The sequence below is a fragment of the Ovis aries genome, chromosome 9 (genome assembly GCF_016772045.2).
Source record: "Ovis aries strain OAR_USU_Benz2616 breed Rambouillet chromosome 9, ARS-UI_Ramb_v3.0, whole genome shotgun sequence".
NCBI classification, from domain to species: Eukaryota; Metazoa; Chordata; class Mammalia; order Artiodactyla; family Bovidae; genus Ovis; species Ovis aries.
In genome coordinates, this window is record NC_056062.1 from 82,828,280 (window position 1) to 82,847,731 (window position 19,452).

At 36.0% G+C, this 19,452-nt stretch overlaps 1 protein-coding gene across 4 annotated transcripts in view; it reads left to right on the forward strand.

The window, feature by feature from the left end:
- RAD54B (RAD54 homolog B) overlaps positions 1–19,452 on the forward strand; it is a 111,642-nt gene that overhangs the window by 55,446 nt on the left and 36,744 nt on the right. The window contains exons 1-4 of one of the 4 annotated variants that reach the window (XM_060393947.1): positions 7,885–7,925; positions 9,353–9,547; positions 13,887–14,168; positions 18,182–18,344. In XM_060393947.1, coding sequence (XP_060249930.1) covers positions 13,937–14,168; positions 18,182–18,344 — 395 coding nt within the window. In that variant the 5' untranslated portion in view covers positions 7,885–7,925; positions 9,353–9,547; positions 13,887–13,936. Of the gene's footprint in view, positions 1–7,884; positions 7,926–9,352; positions 9,548–13,886; positions 14,169–18,181; positions 18,345–19,452 lie in introns of those variants that run through there. The other 3 variants (XM_004011835.6, XM_042254471.2, XM_060393946.1) reach the window with 3 other exon arrangements.

Here is a 19,452-nt window from a genome sequence, read left to right on the forward strand (position 1 = left end):
TTACTATGCTTAGGACTCATCCATTAAGATGATAATATCCACTATTAATATTTAAATGACCATGTCTCTGCCTTCCTCTTTTGTCCAAGCATGGTTTTAAGCATTCTTACCCTGTGAATTACCTTGTGAATCTTGCTGTACACATTTGAGCCTCTGGTTCATGAAGACTATTTTTGGCATTGATTTGGAAAGCACGTTACAGGGTCAAGGGAGAAGTAGGTCAGAACCAAGTTTAGAAATAAAAATGAATAGCATACGTGCTCAGTTGCTTCAGTCGTGTCTGACTCTTCCCAGTCCTATGGGCTATGGCCGTTCGACTCCTCTGTCCCCGAGATTCTCCAGGGAAGGATATTGGACTGTGTTGCCATGCCTTCCTCCAGGAGATCTTCCCGACCTGGGGATCAAACCCATGTCTCCTTCATCTCCTGCATTGCAGGCGAATTCTTTACCCACTGAGCCACCTGGGAAGCCTGGGAAAAATTATAGGTTAGAGTGGAATTGTTAGTGGTGGTTAGTCTGGAATGTAGCAAATTAGTCATTATTTTATATGTTACAAGTAGTCTAGATAAAGGAAGCTATGCTCCTAATAGGTTTAATTCCGAATACCTTCATTCTGCTTTTTTGCAGTCATTCTCCTTGGCCTGCCCTATGTGTTAGTCCTTCTCAGCTGCGTCCGACTCTTTGCAGCCCCATGGACTATAGCCCACCAGGCTCCTCTGTCCATGGGATTTTCCAGGCAAGAATACTGGAGCAGGTAGCCAGTCCTTTCTCCTGCCCTGTGCCTCCATTTAAAATGGGACTAAATGGGAAAGGGACAAGTACAAGACGATGATGATGGTCGTCAACATTTGGAGAGCGCTTACTGCATGGCAAAGACTGTTCTAAGCATTTTACATGTATTAGCTAGTCTAATGTAACAACTCTGTGATGTAGGTATTAGTATTGCATTCGTTTGACAATTTATAAGCTGGCACAGGGGTGAGGAACTTGTCCAGGGTAAGTAACTTGTCATAATGCTAGTCAGAGCAGACTCAAGCTTGAAGCGCAACCAGTCTGGCTCCAGAGTTCATGCTTTTATTCCTTCTCCTTTCTTTCCTGCAAAAGAAAGGATATATCTAAATCTGGGACTCTTATGTTATTTCAGTTAGTATAAGGAATTCTGAATTCTTAGGATTTAACTACTGTCTTTTGTTCTAGTCAGTTTTTTGTTTGTTTGTTTGTTTGTTTTGCAGGGGCAGGTTTGGACATAACAGGCAGCTCTTCTGGGAATACAACAGGATATTTGACTCTAAGATATCTTTCCCAGCCATTTTTGTTGAAGACAGGCTTTTTTTCCCTTCTTTAATAGCAATCCTGAGAAATTGCATTTTTCTCTTAACCAAGTGAAAATCAAGAACAAATTTGAAAAATACAGAAAGCTTGTCAGTCTTTTCATTCAGTGCAGAGTGACTGATACTAGTAGAAATAGTGTATAAAGAAACTAAAATTGTCTAAACTTGCACACCACAACATTTTTTAGAATTCAAAAACTGATCAAAGCATCCCATCTTTTTCATTAATGCTAAAACCCTCAAAACTTTATCTGGAAAAATTAAAACAACAAAAATAATACATGACAACTAACTTATCTAAAAACTGGTATCTTTTTGACTAAAAACTAATGGAGTAATACAGTCTTCATAATATTTAAGCAAAATTTGATTTAGCAAAACTATTTGGTATAAATTATGGTTATGAAAGAATTTATGTTGGCAAAAATTAAAATGCATAAAGAAGTGATAACTCTTTGTTATAACATTTACTTGGAAAATAATCCTGAATGTACAGTATGTACAACTATGCAGCTGAGTTCAAAGTTAATTTCTAAGGCTACTTTCTCGTGAAAATTTGTGTTGAGGTAATTCTATTTTAATATCTTTATAAACATGAAGTAAAAATGTGCCTAGAATAAAAATGGCAGTTTTGGAAACTACCTGTTGTTACAGGAATATGGTGATGGCCAAGGTCCAAAGAGACACTCCTCTCAACACTCTACAGTTTTGTGGGAAAGGCTGGCATTAAATAATTTGTCACATAATTGCTGAGTTAATGCTGAGATAACACAACTTGATGTAGTTTTGCAGTCAGGGAAATTTAAACTGTATGGAAGGGTGACTTAGAAATTAATTTAGGTAAGCATGTTGAAGGAAGAGAAGTAGAAGGAACTTTGGCTGGAAGTAATATTTTCTTGAAGACCTTGAACACAAGTAGATGATTAGATTTACATTTAAAAACTCATGTGTGTAAGCTCAGTCGCTCAATCTTGTGAGACTCCTCAGTCCATGAAATTTTCCAGGCAAGAATCTTGGAGTTGCCATTTCCCTCTCCAGGGGATCTTCTCAACCCAGGGATTAAACTTGTGTCTCCTGCATTGGCAGGCAGATTCTTTACTACCGCACTACCTTGGAAGCCTACATTTAAAAATCAGTAAATACGGAAAATGGCTTTGGGTGTAGGGGTAGCAAGAGAAGACTATTGATAGAACTGTTGAGAAGACCCTGAAATATTTCCATAGTCCCGAGATGATTATTTGGAAAGAGTAAGGACAATGCAGAAGGCGAATAGTATACAGCTTTGAGAACCATGAAGAGGGTAGAATCGGGTGGATTTTGTGGTTGATTGACTCAGGAATTGAGAAAATGAATGTCCTGGATGATTGGCAGTTTCTTGGCTTCTTTCACTGAAAAATGAAAAAACTGAAAGAGGAGCAATTTTTGAAGAGAAGATAACTGGACCTGGTGAGTTTGTGACATTCATGAGACATTCATGTAGACCCAACTGTATATATGTGCTGGTATATACAAATTAGAGTTATGATCTGGGCTAGAGAAAAAAATACAACTTAGTATAGTAATGGTATTGAAGCCATGGGAGCTAATTTAAGGAGATTTGGTACATAGTGAGGGGAGGCAGGCTTAGAACTCAGGGCTGAAGAGCTCCAATAAACAAAGGTTAGACAGGAAGTAAGAACTGGCAGAGATGATTAAGAAATAACAATCAAGGAAGAGGAAAATTTGAAGTGTGTTAGAAGCTATAAAAATAGAGTTCAGTATTTCAGGAAGAAATGGTCAGCATTATCCAATACTTTGATCAACTTTGGTCAAGACTAAAAAGTAAAGAGCTCCCTTTTTTGGTGTGTGTGTGGTTTCTTATTTCTTTTTTTTTTTTAATATAAATTTATTTTAATTGGAGGCTAATTGCTTTATAATATTGTAGTGGTTTTGCCATGCATTGACATGTGTACATGTGTTCCCCATCCTGAACCCCCCTCCCACCTCCCTCCCCATCCCATCCCTCTGGGTCATCCCAGTGCACCAGCCCCAAGCACCCTGCCTCATGCATCAAACCTGGACTTAGTGGCCTTTAACACAGCAACTTTGGGGCAGGCCTGACTGGAAGCCGAGTTGGTGAAGTTAAGTTGTGAATTTGAAGAAACCGAGGGAGTAAGTGGTTATTCAGATGATTATAGTGAAAACAGTGGGGACAGGTAACTTTCAGGCAATATAAGTTCCCTTTTTATGGGTGTGTTCTAGTTTATCCTTGAGCATAACACATCACAGAACTTTATTTTTCCATGCTATGGCCTTTTCCTGTGATTTACTGTGGAGAAAGGATTTTAGTAGGGGGAAGTCAAGTGATCTTTTTAAGAGCTCTTTCTTACCCCTAAAATAATGCACTGGTTCTCCTTCCAATCCCATAGTTTCTCATTAAAAATAGAATCAGCCTTTTGACCTGTTACTACAACATAATCATTTATTGAGTTACAGTATAATGTTTAATAGTTTCTAATGAGTGGGCTTATGTTGACCTGGTGCATTTTAATCTGTTAAATTCTGTGTGTTGCCAAAACAAATGGTTTTCTTTTTTTTAGGAGGGAGGGATAGAGAGGAGTGTTTAAATAACCTGAGCCTATTTAAAATTTCGCAGATTATTTGAAATTTTATTATAATAAAAGGTGTAGTGAATTCCTTATAATAAAGAGGATATAAATGGATTTTTGGTTCTTCTAGCACATTGGACACTTACTAAGCATTCACCTTTTACATATTAAAATATAATAGTATTATATTTTAATTTTTAAATTTTTAGTTTTTTTATTTATGTAATTTTGGTTGTACTGGGTCTGCATTGCTGTGCACAGGCTTTCTCTAGTTGTGGCAAGCAGAGGCTACTCTGTTGCCCTGTGCCGGCTTCTCATTGCGGTGGCTTCTTTTGTTGCAAGTCCAGGCTGTGGGCATGTGAACCTCAGTAGTTGCAGCATGCTGGGTAGAGCTTGAACTCAGTAGTTGTGGCACAGGGGCTTGGTTGCTTCACGGCATGTGGAATCTTCCTGGACCAGGAATCAAACCCTTGTCCCTTTGGCAGGTGGATTCTTATCCACTGCATCACCAAAAACGTCCTTTACTTTAACTTTGACATAATTTCTTACTAATTCAAGTTCTCTTTATTGCCCGTTTTCTACTTAGATTTCACTGAAATTTTGCAATAAGAGTTTGAGTTTAGACTGCATTTTGGGCAATGTGTAAGTTGTTGGATGAATGAATGTTGAGGATTTTCAGATTAGATTGAAAATTCAATTTGAAAAGTTGAGAAACTTAATTTAGGTACATACTTTATAATATGAAATTAGAGAAATCAAGCAAAGAGGAAATGTAACTATATATAAAAAAGGTCTCACCACTAATAATAAAATCCAAATTACCATGTTAAATGCCATTTCTATCAAATTGGTAAAGATGATTGTTCACACAAAAATCTGTACATAAATGTTCATAGTAGCTTTATTTGTGATAGTGAAGAGCTATTAATGGAAACACCTCAATAAATAATAAGGAACAAAATAATAAAGAACAAAGTTGATATATAGGCATCAACTTGGGGTAAATCTCAAAGACATAATACTGAGTGGGTGAAACCAGCTTGTAAGGTGGTGTACTGTATGATTTCGATTTATTTGAAACATTCTTGAAAAGACAAAACTATATTGGTAGAAAAACATCAGTAACTGAATAGGGTAAGGGTGTGACCAAAAAGAATAGCATGAGAAAGTATTTTTTTTTTAAATGACTTTATTTTATTTTTGGCTCTGCTGGGGCTTCATTGCTGTGCAGGCTTTCCCCTAGTGGAGAGCGGGGCTCCTCTCGCTGCCGTGAGCCAGCTTCTCTTGCAGGTCTTCTCTGGCTGCGGAGGATAGGCTCTAGGGTACGAGGACTCAGTAGTCGCAGCTCCTAGGCTCTAGAGCACAGTCTCAATAGTTGTGCACAGGCTTAGGTGCTCTGAGGCATGGGGAATCTTCGCAGATGAGGGATCAAACCTGTCTCTTGCACTGGCAGGCAGATTCTTTACCACTGAGCTGGCAGGGAATTCCCATGAGGGAGTCCTTTGGAGTGATGGAACTCATCCTGACTGTGGTAGTGGGTAAATCAATTTGTACCTGTGTTAACATTCATAAAACTGTACACCAAGAGAAAGTGTCAATTTTACTGCATGATAATTGTAACAATACAAAATAAATACAGTTAAAAATTGGTAAGATGATATTAAATATAGTAGTGAAGTAGATCCTGTCTTTGTGGGAATATCATTGGTAATACATTATGCAGATATGAAGCATCATTTTACTGTTTAATGATATGAGAAATGAATTCAAAGTAATATATGAAAAGAGGAGAATAAAAAACTACACCATATTTTCTATATTAGAAGTGTATTTTCCCTCAAAGAAGTGTATAAAATTACTCTGTTCAAACACCCTCATTTGTGATAGGAAGGCCAGGAAAGTGGAGCCACCGCCCTTCAGTTCTTTCTGTTCTTGACTGTTGTGTTTGGGATTACAGCAGCTAGAATCCTTTCAAGGGATTAAGTTGTTGGGCCAGGCATTCTGGACACAACTTCTTAGCTGCCCGTCAATCAATTGTTTTCTTAGAAAAAAACCTTGCTGGTTTCAGATAGTCAAAATTCACTTTCTCAGTCCATGAATGCCAATGATGCACAAATGAATTATCTGAATTCTAATAGTGAGAGTGGTTTTTCAGACTTTTAGGAGACTGATGTACCTGGCTTGAAGTTGTACACATTTTTTTGTTTGTTTGTTTGGTTTTTGGACATGTGTTTTCTTCTCTCTCTAGTAAATATTTTCCAGTGGAATGGCTGGTTGTAGTAGGTGTATGTTTAACTTTTTAGGAGTCTGTCTTACTGTTTTCCAAAGTTATTGTAGTATTTTACAGTCCTTCCAGTAGTGTGTGATATTTCTAGGTGCTCTATATTTTTTTTTTTTTTCAGTTATAATTGACTTTACATTTTGCTACACTTAAGATAGTCAGTTTTAAAAATTTTAGTCAGGTTAGTGTGTGGTGTTATCTCATGTTTTTAAACAATCTGAGTTATAATTCACATTCCATGTAATTCACTCATTATATGATGGCGAGGCCTGGAGTGGCAGTTCATGGGGTCGACTGCATGAACTGACACGACTGAGCGACTGAACAACAGCAACGTAATTCACTCATATAAAGTACATAATTCATGATTTTTTAGTAGTATATTTACAGTTATGTGCAGCTATTACCACACTTTTAAGATGTTTTCAGTACTTCAAAAATTAATCCTGTGCTCTTGAATTTTCAACCCCCATACCCCCCGCCCCTAGTCTCACCCTCACCTTCCAGCCCTAAGCAACCATTAAACTGCTTTCTATCTCTATAGACTTTCCTGTTCTGGACACTTCATATAAATGGAATCATGTAATGTGTAGTCTTTTGTGATTGCTTCTCTCAATTAACCTAATGTTATTAAGGTTTATATGCGTTGTAGCCTGTATCAGTAGCATTCCTTTAATGGCTGAATAATATCACGAATAATATCACTAATAATAATGTGATGTACCACAATTTGTTTACTCATTTGTTCGTTGAATGGACATTTGTTTCTACCTTTGGGCTATTATGAATAATACTGCTATAAACATTCATGTGCAAGTTTTTTTGTGTGGACACGTTTCTCTGTCTTGAACATGTACCTAGGAGTGGAATTGCTGGATCATATGGTAACTATAACTTTTTGAAGAATCGTGAAATTGTTTTTTAAAGTGGCTGGACTATTTTACATTCCCACGAATAGTGAGTGAAGATTCCAGTTTCTTTGTATCTGCACCATACTTGCTTTTATCCATTTGAGACTATAATCATCTTAGTAGATGTGGAGTATATCTTGTGTTTTTTATTTGCATTTCCCAAATGGTTAATGATGTTAAACATCTTTTTATGTACTTACTGACTTTTTGTATATATTCTTTCCTGAATTGTCTGTTCATGCTTTTTTGCCCATTTTCTATTGATTTGTTTGACTTTGTTTTCTTAATGGCATCCGTTAAATTTTTGATAAAATTAAACATTTTATTTTTAATGTTTTATACATTTGTATTCTAAGAAACCTTTGCCTACTTCAAGATTACAAATATCTTCTACATTTTCTTGTAAAAGTTTGTAGTAAAATTTTACATTTAAGTCTATGATTCATTTTTCATTAAATTTTGTATACAGGGTGACTTAATGGTTGATGTTCATCTTTTTTCTGTGTGACTATCCAGTTAACTCAGCATTTGTTTGAAAATGCTTATCCCATTGGATTTGTTTTGCCAACTTTGTTGAAAATCAGTTGAAAATCAATTTGTTTTACCAACTTTGTTGAAAAATAGTGGCCATACACAGTGGCCACTATTTTGTTGCGTTGATCATTGTGTCTTTCTTTTAAATACCAAAATATCTTCATTTTTGTTACATGATAGTTAACTTTGAAATGAGATGGAATAAGTCATTAATTCTCAGTCCTTTGTTTTTAGTGTCTCTGTGGATTTCTATGTAGACAGTTTTATCATCTGCACATAGGTACAGTTTTATTTCTCTTCCTTTCTGATCTTTATACTTTTTGTTTTTATTGCCTTATTGCATTGGCTAAGACTTTCCAGGACAACATTGATTAGAAGTGGTGAAAATGGGGATTCTTGTTTTATTCCTAGTCTCAGGGCTTTTTCTTTTCCTATTTAAGTAGGTGGGTGTATTTTAAAAGATAAAATAATAATTTGGCTTTGGTTTTGTAAATTCTGTTGTTTTGATAGCTTTGGAGGTCAAGTGTGTATTTGGTAAAAGATACAGTGAATAACTCTTCAATAATAGGGGAATGAGATTTTCCTCTCTTCAACTGGAGTAAACTTACCTAGTCATTAAAAATATAGTATACAAGTTAGGTGAGAAGCAAGAGCTAGGGCTCAATATGAGGATGCTCTGTATTTCTCACGGAAGTGCTCATGGTTAACTGCCAAGGGGAAAACAAAGATTAAGACCGAGTAATAAGGGGAGATTTTGTCTTTAGTGTCAAGGGTGCTTTGAGTTAATAGATAACTTAAGAGTGTTTTTGCTTCAAAGCACTATAAGATACCATCATATAGAATATTATATACATACCTGTCAACCTATTCTGCTGTTACCCTTTGTCTTATTATGTTTTATCTTTTTCAAGGTCTGTACTTTACATCCAATAAAATTTATAGCTCGAAATGATCTGCAATGATTTCTGTTAAATGTATTCATCTATGCAACTATGGCCCAGAACAAGTTGTTCTTTCCTTCCCCTTTCCAGTCAATTTCCCAACTCCAGAGCCAGTAGCCACTTTCTGGTTTTTGTCACCATAAGTCAGTTTCCCCATTGCTGAAAAAGTTTCTCTGTTAGACCCTTCGGATATGTTTTTGTAAGGTGATACTGGGAATGTTTTTAAGAAAAGTATAGATTTTCATAAGGAACTTTAAATTTCCTGATCATATACTACTGAATTCTCAGAATCGGTGACCCAGCCTGACAGCTAGGTCCCTAAGCAGGAGACAAGAATATATTGATGACATTTTTGTCTGATTGCTGCTTTAATGTTTTACCTTTGTTCTTATTGAAAAAACTACAGGTTTTTCTTTTAGAGAACTCTGTGATCTTGTATTACTTTTCCTTGATATATCTTGTCACGTGATTTTAGGTATTTTTCCATGGATGCTGAAATTTTATCTTTAATTACTAGAGTTTTGAAATCTTACCAGTGATTATTATGTTTTTCTACTTCTACTGTTTGTATGATGATAACAAATTTACATTCTGTTCTCGTGATAATGCTAGAAACTGATATTTGAATTTCCCAGTTTATAACATATATATGAAAAAATACTTAATACAATCCATTTTACTTGTGCTTTTATTTTGCTGAGTGATTTTATTACTTAAATATTAATGTCATCTATAATAACTGATTTTTATTTTGTTTATATTCTAGTTCATTCAGCCCCTAAAGAAATAACAGTGTCTAAGGGACAAGAAGAGAAACCTGATAGCCTAGTTAAATATTTCAGTGTTGTTTGGTGTAAAGTGTCAAAGAAAAAACACAAAAAGTGGGAAGGTGATGCTGTTCTTATTGTAAAAGGAAAGTCATTTACCTTAAAAGATTTGGAAGGCAAAGACATTGGAAGAGGTATTGTGGTATTACCTGATGTTTATGATTTGGTCTAAAGTTAATATATGTATCTGACTACAAAATTGAAATGTAATTGTGTTTTATGAAGGTGTTCTTTCTTGACTTTCATGTATAAATTATCTGATAAACATAAATTTATCTTGTAATAGCAAGTCTGACAGTCTTATGTATACTCAGTGAGATGAATCTCAACCCATGGTATCATTTTCTTTGAATATAAAATGATTAGCTAAATATATCACAGTTATATTGGCATTTTTCTGAGATTAAGCAGTTTTTCTTTGTGTATTTTCATCTTTTTTCTTTTTTTTCCAGAATGCTGAGTGATTAACATTGAAAAAGATGTGGGTATTAGGAATAGAATGATATCTAACTTCAGTCAGTCAGTCAGTTCAGTTGCTCATTCGTGTCCGACTCTTTGCGACCCCATGAATTGTAGCACGCCGGGCCTCTCTGCCCATCACCCACTCCCAGAGTTCACTCAGACTCATATCCATCGAGTCGGTGATGCCATCCAGTCATCTCATCCTCTGTCGTCCCCTTCTCCTCCTGCCCTCAATCCCTCCCAGCATCAGTCTTTTCCAATGAGTAAACTCTTCGCATGAGGTGGCCAAAGTATTGGAGTTTCAGCTTTAGCATCATTCTTTCCAAAGAACACCCAGGACTGATCTACTTCAGAATGAACTGGTTGGATCTCCTTGCAGTCCAAGGGACTCTCAAGAGTCTTCTCCAACACCACAGTTCAAAAGCATCAATTCTTCGGCGCTCAGCCTTCTTCACAGTCCCACTCTCACAACCATACATGACCACTGGAAAAACCATAGCCTTGACTAGACAGACCTTAGTCGGCAAAGTAATGTCTCTGCTTTTGAATATGCTGTCTAGGTTGGTCATAACTTTTCTTCCAAGGAGTAAGCGTCTTTTAATTTCATGGCTGCAGTCACCATCTGCCGTGATTTTGGAGCCCCCAAAAATAAAGTCTGACACTGTTTCCACTGTTTCCCCATCTATTTCCCGTGAAGTGATGGGACCGGATGCCATGATCTTCGTTTTCTGAATGTGGAGCTTTAAGCCAACTTTTTCACTCTTCACTTTCACTTTCATCAAGAGGCTTTTTAGTTCTCTTTACTTTGTGCCATAAGGGTGGTGTCATCTGCATATCTGAGGTTATTGATATTTCTCCCGGCAATCTTGATTCCAGCTTGTGCTTCTTCCAGCCCAGCGTTTCTCATGATGTACTCTGCATATAAGTTAAATAAGCAGGTGACAATATATACAGCCTTGACGTACTCCTTTTCCTATTTGGAACCAATCTATTGTTCCATGTCCAGTTCTAACTGTTGCTTCCTGACCTGCATATACATTTCTCAAGAGGCAGGGCAGGTGGTCTGGTATTCCCCTCTCTTTCAGAATTTCAATATCTAACTTCAGTGATACTTAATAAAAATTGGAAAATAGCAAGGAGATAATAGATAGAGATAACTTAGGTTAATTCATCTAAATTGGAGGTAACTGTTATTTCCATTATAAAACATTGCCAACATGATTCATTTGCATACGTTAGCCCACAAAATCAGAGTATATAATGTTATCATGGTCTTTTTACATTGTTTCTTAAATTACTCTTTAATTCTGAGTGTGGCCCATAATTATAAAGTCTGTTCTACATGTTGAAAATAACATAGTTTGTAGTTTCAGTAACTATGCTAGGAGTAAGCATTCAAAGAGGGTTATAGTTTGTAGTTTAGTAAGGACAGGGCAATGTAATTGATAATTAGGAAGCACTAAGATAATTGTTTCAATGAGAATGTTTGCTAAGTACAGTAGGAGCATATATAGAAGGACCATGTAAATCAGCCTGCGAGGCTAAGGGAAAGCTTCAAAGGAGTTATTGTTTAAGGTAATATGTGAGGGATGAGTAATTTTGTAGGGAATGAGAAAGGGGCATAGCATATGTACAGGTATAGGCAAGAGTGAATTAAAACTACTTCAGTGTTTCAGGAATGTGGTATGCGAAGGGCAGTGACAGAGGGGCAAGAGTTGAGGCTGAATGGAATTATCTGCAATAGAATTTTTTATTATGAAAATATTGAACAAATACCATATATCCAATATTATGCTTAGTGTTTAGAGAAATTAAAAAGAAAATTAGCAATACACATTCCATGTTAGTTAAATATTAGTAGCTCAGTTGTGTCTGACTCTTTGCAACCCCATGAACTATAGCCCACCAGGCTTCTCTGTCCATGGAATTCTCCAGGCAAGAATACTAGAATGGGTTGCCATTCTCTCTTTTAGGGGATCTTCCTGACCCCGGGATTGAACTCAGGTCTCTTGTACTGCAGGCAGATTCCTTACCCTCTGAGCCACCAAGGATTGAGGCTAAATTTTTTTGAGAACTTGTTTATATTAATTAGTGAAATTATATTCTAAAGCCCCCTAGCTAGGAAAAAATTACCAAAATTACCCTGGAATATCTGTTACCCATAACTGTAGTCTACATGGTTTTGAGTATGTGTAGTTTGGATTAATAATAAAATGATCTCCCAGTTGCAAGTAGTGGGGAAAAGTAGAATCACCTCTATACAAGTAGAATCACCTCTGGTGCTTTTAAAAAATGCCAGTGCTTAGGCCTTGATCTCTGAGGCTGTGATTATTTGGTCTGGATGATGGGGAGAGGGACTGAACATCCATATATTTTAGGTTTCTGGATGACTGTCATATCCAGTAGGAGTTGAAAATCACTGGTTTAAAAAATTAGTTTATTGGCTTTCAAAGTGAAAACATCCAAATATAAGACTTGGTTGCTTAATTATAACATTAGTAAATATATCAACCTGGAGTTAATCTTGCAAGTTATCACCTATAATACAAGCAGTTTTTCTTTTAAATAATTTGGATATTCAGCATTTAAATATTATTACTATAAGAATAAACACTCATAAGAAACCTGAAGGCTGGAATGCTGAAATTGCTAGTAGCTTGTGATAATATAGTCAGATTCAGTTGGTTTTTATTCCACATACCCAGCAAAGAACAAGTGTGGGAAACAGAGTTCCAGAGTTTAAAGAAAGTCTTCTGGAGGTGTAGAGATGCTTGAGGCGGTCATCACTAGGGAGCAAAGTGAAATGAGAGATTTTGCAGTTGCAGAGCCTCTTCAAGATGCCTCAAAGTTAAATTTATTCTTATCTCCCATTTTCATGTAACTAGTGGTAATTGGATTAATAGGGTTGGATTCAGTATGAAGATAAAACAGTTATCTTCATTAATATGGAGAGGTCAGGACTGCTGTTGAATTGAAACAGCTTGGGAAATGGAGGGCTGGGTCTTTTAGCATTTAGGAACACCAGCCAAATAACTATTTGGCTTCATCTTAGAGCTTTATCATTAGTAATTGAAAAATGTATGTTATGTAGTTCCCAGTTGTCAGAGATTGTGATTATTAGCCCAGTGTTAATAGGGAATTGTAGCAATTTTCTAGCTAATTTAAAAGGGTCATGTAATGTTGTCTAAAATATGATGATCTTTTATTTTTTGTTTTTAGAAACTTTAAAGTTTTTGGTATACACAGTTTTGTCCCTCACAGTGGCACAAAAAGCATGCATTTAATGTTCTAAGCAGAGGAGTATAAAAGTCCCTCACTCTATCTGATTAATGAGTTCATTTTAAGCAGACCATGATAACTTACTCATATTTATATTGCATCAACACCTTATACATGGCAGCACCTAATAAATATCTGTTGAATTAATAATAATTCAAACAAGCGTGATATTATAAAATATCCTGCTTTTTATTCAAGAGCGAGAACTTGGACTATCAGCAGCGGCTGTGGCAAATGTAGTTTTACTATTCTATGGCGGGTGGACGAGTACAGTACTAGTTGAGTTAGAAATTGCTTCTATTGCTAGTTCTTCACATTTCCACTTGTTTCTAAGTGGAAATAGAGCTGCTCTGGCATTTGTCTAGATTGTTCACAAGAAAGGAGGGTCCATACATAGCGTACCAAAACCCTTCTTCGCTTGATTTTCTATAGACAGCAGATAGCAAAACTATGCATACAGTAGACTGTATTTTAAGTAATTAAAGTCTTGGATCTCTAAACCTTACCTAATTTTTATAACTATATAATTATTTATTCCTTTTGATTTTTGCATGTGTGTATTTTTACTAAAAGGATAAATCATATTTTTGTTCTGGCTAGTGGGTTATTATGCGAGGCTATTTGCATTCAAAGTAATTTTCACTCTGTACAGTTATAAGAAGAGACTCTGGTTTTACTAATTAAGTCATCTTAGAGTGTCAATAGATTAATTTTTTCCTTCTGAATTTAAAGGCACTGTATATAAATTGAAAGAGCTTGAAAAGATTGAAGAGGGTCAAACAATGATGATTGGTGGAAAAGAAATAGAAGTCATGGGTATCATCTCTCCAGATGATTTCAACAGTGGAAGATGTTTTCAGTTTGGCGGAGGATGTTCTGCTGTCTTAAGTTCTTCTCAAGCTGCCAAGAAGTGTTTGTCTAACCCTTTCAAAAGTGTCTGTAAACTCAGTTCAAAGGAAAATAAACAGAACAGTTTCCAAAATTGCAAACCACGCCATGACCCATATGCGCCAAGTAAGATTTAAAAACTTAATTTGAGTTTTCTGTTTTTACTGTCTAAAGATATTTTGGTATGTGAATTTAAAGTTAAATTTTGTTTTGACACTTTCAGGTAAAAGTATGTATCATTTTTCAGATATATAGTCTGACATAAGGGATAATGTTGAAGTTGAATAATAATATATTTTGAGAATTATTTCATAAGTAAATGTTCAATTGCCAGAGTATAGTAACCAAAATACATGTGTTGAAGGAAAATTGTGCAAATTATAGATGTATACACACATACATGGGTATGATTTCAACAAAACCTGATATCTTTTGTAGGGAGAAAAATTAGTAAATTTATAGATTAGAAATATTTTTGAATTTCCATTTTGAAGACTATGCTTTGATCACAACTATTAGTAATTAGTGACTTGAGTATTAAAATATTGAAAGGTGAAAAAAATATTGAAAGGTGAGATTTCATGTAAAGAATTCAGATTTTATTCATTTATTCAATCCAGTCAAGTTAATTTTCACATTAATGAATTTAATTTAAAAATTGCGTCAAAAATGAAACCTAGTCTGTTCATGACTTTTTAAGATTTGATTGCTCAGTCAGCAAGTATTTCTTGTGTTCCTTTTATACATTGGGCCCAGAGGTAAAACTGTCATTACAGAGCTTCTCATTTGGTGACATGACAGACATAGAATTTGAGTTATATTAAAGTCTGTGATTCATTTTGCCTAAAATTTTGTGTACAGGGTGAGTTAATGATTGACGTTCATCTTTTTCCATGTGGCAGTAAGTAAGCAGTGGATGTGCTCAGCTGTGTCTGTCTCTTTGTAAGCCCATGGACTGCAGCCTGCCAGGCTCCGCTGTCCATGAAGTTGTCAAGGCAAGAATACTGGAGCAGGTTGCCAGTTCCTTCTCCAAGGGATCTTCCCAGCCTAGGGTTCGAATTGTCCTCTCTTGCATCTGCTGCACTGGCAGGTGGATTCTTTACCACTGTGCCATCTGGGAAGTTCTTTCCATGTGGATATCCAGTTAATTCAGCATTTGTTTGAAAAGACGTATTCCTATTGAATTTGTTTTGTTAATGTAGAAGTTGGAGAACAGAGGAAGCTTTTCTCATAATGGTAATAAAAATATTGAAATAATTATAAAAATAACTCTTAGAATAGCTATAAATAGAAGTATTAAGGGCTTCCCAAGTGGCGCTGGTGGTAAAGAATCTACCTGCCAATACAGGAGACAAGAGACGCAGGTTCAGCCCTTGGGTTGGGAAGATCCCCTGGAGGAGGGCATGGCGACCTACTCCAGTATTCTTGCCCAGAGAATCCTGTGGACAGAGGAACCTGGCGGGCAACAGTCCATAGTCACAAAGAGTCAAATATAACAGAAGGGACTTAGAATGCACGCATGCTTGCAAAAAGTATTAAAATAACTATTTTCCCCTCTTGCCATTTTGGAAACAGAATTTTTGAAATAAAAGGACTTTTTAGATAATTTAGACCAATCCCTTCACTTTGCGTTTGAGGAAACTGAGTACCAGAAGGATGAACTGACTTGCTTAAAGTAGGTATTGGCATAGTTTGGATTAAAACCCCCAAATTAAAAATTCCTTGCTTTATTCTAGCTCATTTGAGACTTAATTGAGATTTAGAGAGTGGGAGTTTCTGCTTCTGATTTTTCTCTTTGTATGAACATTTTGTCTATCACACTGGCTCATAAGCTTCCTTCTGCCCTTTATGCTTCTTCCTCTTCACCTTCCTGTTACGTAGTAGAGAGCTGTGGTGAACTGAAAAGAACACTGTGCTTAGTCAAGGACCTGAGTTAGAGTCCGGCTTTTGCCACTAAACTACTGATTCTTCGACCAGTTGAGGTAGTCACTTACTTCGCTGTTTTGCCTCATGTAAAATGTGGGTTTTAATAACTACCATAGAGACTTAGAGTGCCTGGTATATACTGTGTATAATAAATATTTGATAACTGAGTGAATGAAAAATTTTATTATGATAATTTGTATGTATGTGTACATGAGTATGTATGTGTGTGTGTGTGTGTGTGTGTGTGTGTGTAAGCAAGCCCTTTTTGTAAGTGGTAAATACTTGATTATCCTCTCTCTATTTCAATCTTGTTAAAGGTAGTGCTAAGTTGTAGACTTAAAACTAAAGCAAGAGAGATTTTGTTAGCATTAAATGATGCTTCATGATTATGAAGGGCATCTAAAGATTTAAACTGATGTCCTGTTGCTGTGGTGCTTTAGGTTTTATTTTTCTTGAAGCTTCGTGCTTTGTTAGATGACTTGTGATTCTATGGTCCTTGCTTGAGCTGTGAATCATCTTTACCTCTATTTTCTTTTAAATTCCCTTTGTCCTTTTTAACAATTTTTAAAGTATCTTTATTTATTTATTCATAGCTTCACTGAGCCTTAGTTGCTGCGTGTGGGTTTTCTCTAGTTGCAGGGAGCAGGGATTACTCGAGTTGCTGTGCAGGCTTCTCATTGCAGTGGCTTCTCTTGTTCATTACACTTGGGCCCTAAAACGCACGGGCTTCAGTAGTTGCAGAGCGTTTGCTCAGTTGCTCTGAGGCATGTGAGATCTTCCTGGACCAGGGGCCATACCTGTGTCCCCTGCATTGGCAGGTGGTTTCTTAACTGCTGGACCACCAGGGAGATCCTCTTTTTGTTGTTGTTGTTTTTTTTTTTTTTTAAAGAAAAAAAAAAATGGGACCATTTCTTGGCTGGAAATCCACAAGACATACACTCTTCTTTACTACTGGGATATGGAGGAAACTCAGGGGCTGAGTTTTCCGTTTTCACTCCCTAGTCCCCTACCTGCCAGGAATTCACCTCGAAAATGAAAGTTTCTTTTGGTTGCTCAGAAACCTGGGAAGATCCACAGAAAATCTTCCTCCAGGTAATTACTATCAGTAAACATGACCAGACTCTCATTTCTGTGACTATATATTTCCACACTGAGGGTTATTTATTAAATCCTCTGTGTGTGTTTTTATTTTTTTTGGTTGCCCCACACAGCTTATGAGATGTTAGTTCCTGGACCAGGGTTTGAATCCGTGTCCTTAGCAGTGAAAGCACTGAGTCTTAACCACTGGACCACCAGGGGATTTCCCATATTTAGTCTCCTGGAACCTGTTGTTTTTTAATTTACTTTTCTCATCTTTGTTCTCTTTTTTCATATTTTAAAAAATATATTTTACTTTTTTTAACCATGATACAGACATACAAATATATAAAAAAAAATCTTGATGAATTTATCTGATTTCAGATTTATCAATTGATACCAGCTTTTTAGTTACATTTGGTTTTGTTTTTTGAGTGATTTTAAATAAATCTTTTAAATTGTATTACCATATTTCTGAAGAATTACATTGTTATTTGATGGTTACTCCATGCTGCTTTGTCAAGATTCATGAATTTTACATTTCATGAATGAAGTAATTAATTTTAAGCAAATAATGGTGGTGAAGTCAATGGAAAATTTGTCATTCTTTCTCAGTTCTTCTGATTAATAGGAGTAATAGACATTGTTAGTAGGCATAGAAATGAAAATAAAGGAAGCCTTTATATTAAATTTGGAAAGCCTTTCCAGAATAAGAAGCTATGAGTATTAGTAAAGGCCATCTTGGCAAAATTCCAATTTGTGCTTTCAGTTGGAAATAGTTCTCTTTGCTTTGAATACTGAACTAGTAAGTGTGGTGGCTTAATGAATTATTTATGAAACAATAGTGAATTTTAGTGGTTTCAAAGCACTTTTGCGCATGAAATTTGGAAAGCTCTTTGCCATTCTTTGCATGGATCTTACATCAATAAGGCATGAGATTTTATTTTTAAAATTTTGTACCTTTGCTTAGCATTGATGTTACTGAATTTCAAAATTATTGTTTTAATTTTTTTTCTTTTTGAATTTCAAAGTTTTTGACTGCAAACAGTTTTATCTTTTGAGTAATTAGAGCAAGATAATGTAATTACTGACAGAGTAGAATACATTTATAATTATACTCTTCCCTTTTTCTTAAGATTCCCTTGTTATGCTCCGACCAGATAAGAATCACCAGTGGCTGTTCAATAAGAACTGTTTTCCTGTTGTGGATGTAGTGATAGATCCTCACCTTGTATATTACCTTCGACCACATCAGAAAGAAGGGATCATATTCCTTTATGAATGTGTGATGGGAATGAGGTAGGAAAATAATTTGTTTGATCTAATCAAAGCCTTGATTTACCTCTAACATAATGGTTTTCTAGGATGAGCCTAATATATAATGAGTCCCAATGAGTGCAGCATATATTTTAGTTGATAGGAATGGCAAATGGTAATGTGTATGTTTTATTCCACAGGTGGGTTCTTTTTAAAAAAATCATTTTATTAAAAAAAAAAATTTGGCTATGCCCAGTCGTAGTTGAGGCAGGTAGGATTTTTAATCTTCGTTGCAGCATGCGGGATTTTTTTTTTAAAATGGAGCATGCGGACTAGTTGCAGCATGTGGGATCTAGTTCCCTGACCAGGGATTAAACCCAGGCCCCTTCCATTGGGAGCCCAGAGTCTTAGCCGCAGTGGACCACCAGGGAAATCTCCACAGGTAGTTCTTGAAGGATACTGTGGTGATAAACATCTTGCTTGGAACTGGACACACACCTTATGAGGATTTTGCAAAAAAGTTTTCTTCTTAGAATGTCACCTCTGTTTACACACATACACATATACACACGAGTCCCTCTTCCTCTTTTAAAATTGAGTTTTCTTAACCAATTATAGTCAAAATACAGTTGAAGTAGAAGATACATAAATTCAAACCAAAGAGGGTTAAAAGAATCAAAGGTCTCTGCTAACGTATTAGTACATTTCCTTCCAGTCCTTTTTTGTTGTTTTTAACGCATAGGACCTCAATTTTTACATTGGTCATTGCCACTCAGTATGCCTCAGTTACTAGGAAGCGGGGAATGTAAATTCCTCCAAGCTCTAAAGAACCCTTTGAGTGATGACAAGGGGAAAATTATCTCCTGGAAACTTTCTAGATTGTTCTCTCAAATATGCTCTTCTATTTTGGAGATCTTACCTCAGTTGGCTTGAGAATCATCTTTTATTCTCTCTCACCTTCTCTAGCTAACCACACCTAAACTTTTGAATATTTTGACTTGCCAAATACCATTTTGAACCTAATTGCTTCTGGCACCTCACTATAGCAGTTCTAGTAACTGGTGTCATAAAATTTTATTTTTATCTGGACTATTGCAACAGCTTCTAACTTGTGTATCTGTTTCTGATGCTCCTCAGATTCTTTCTACTT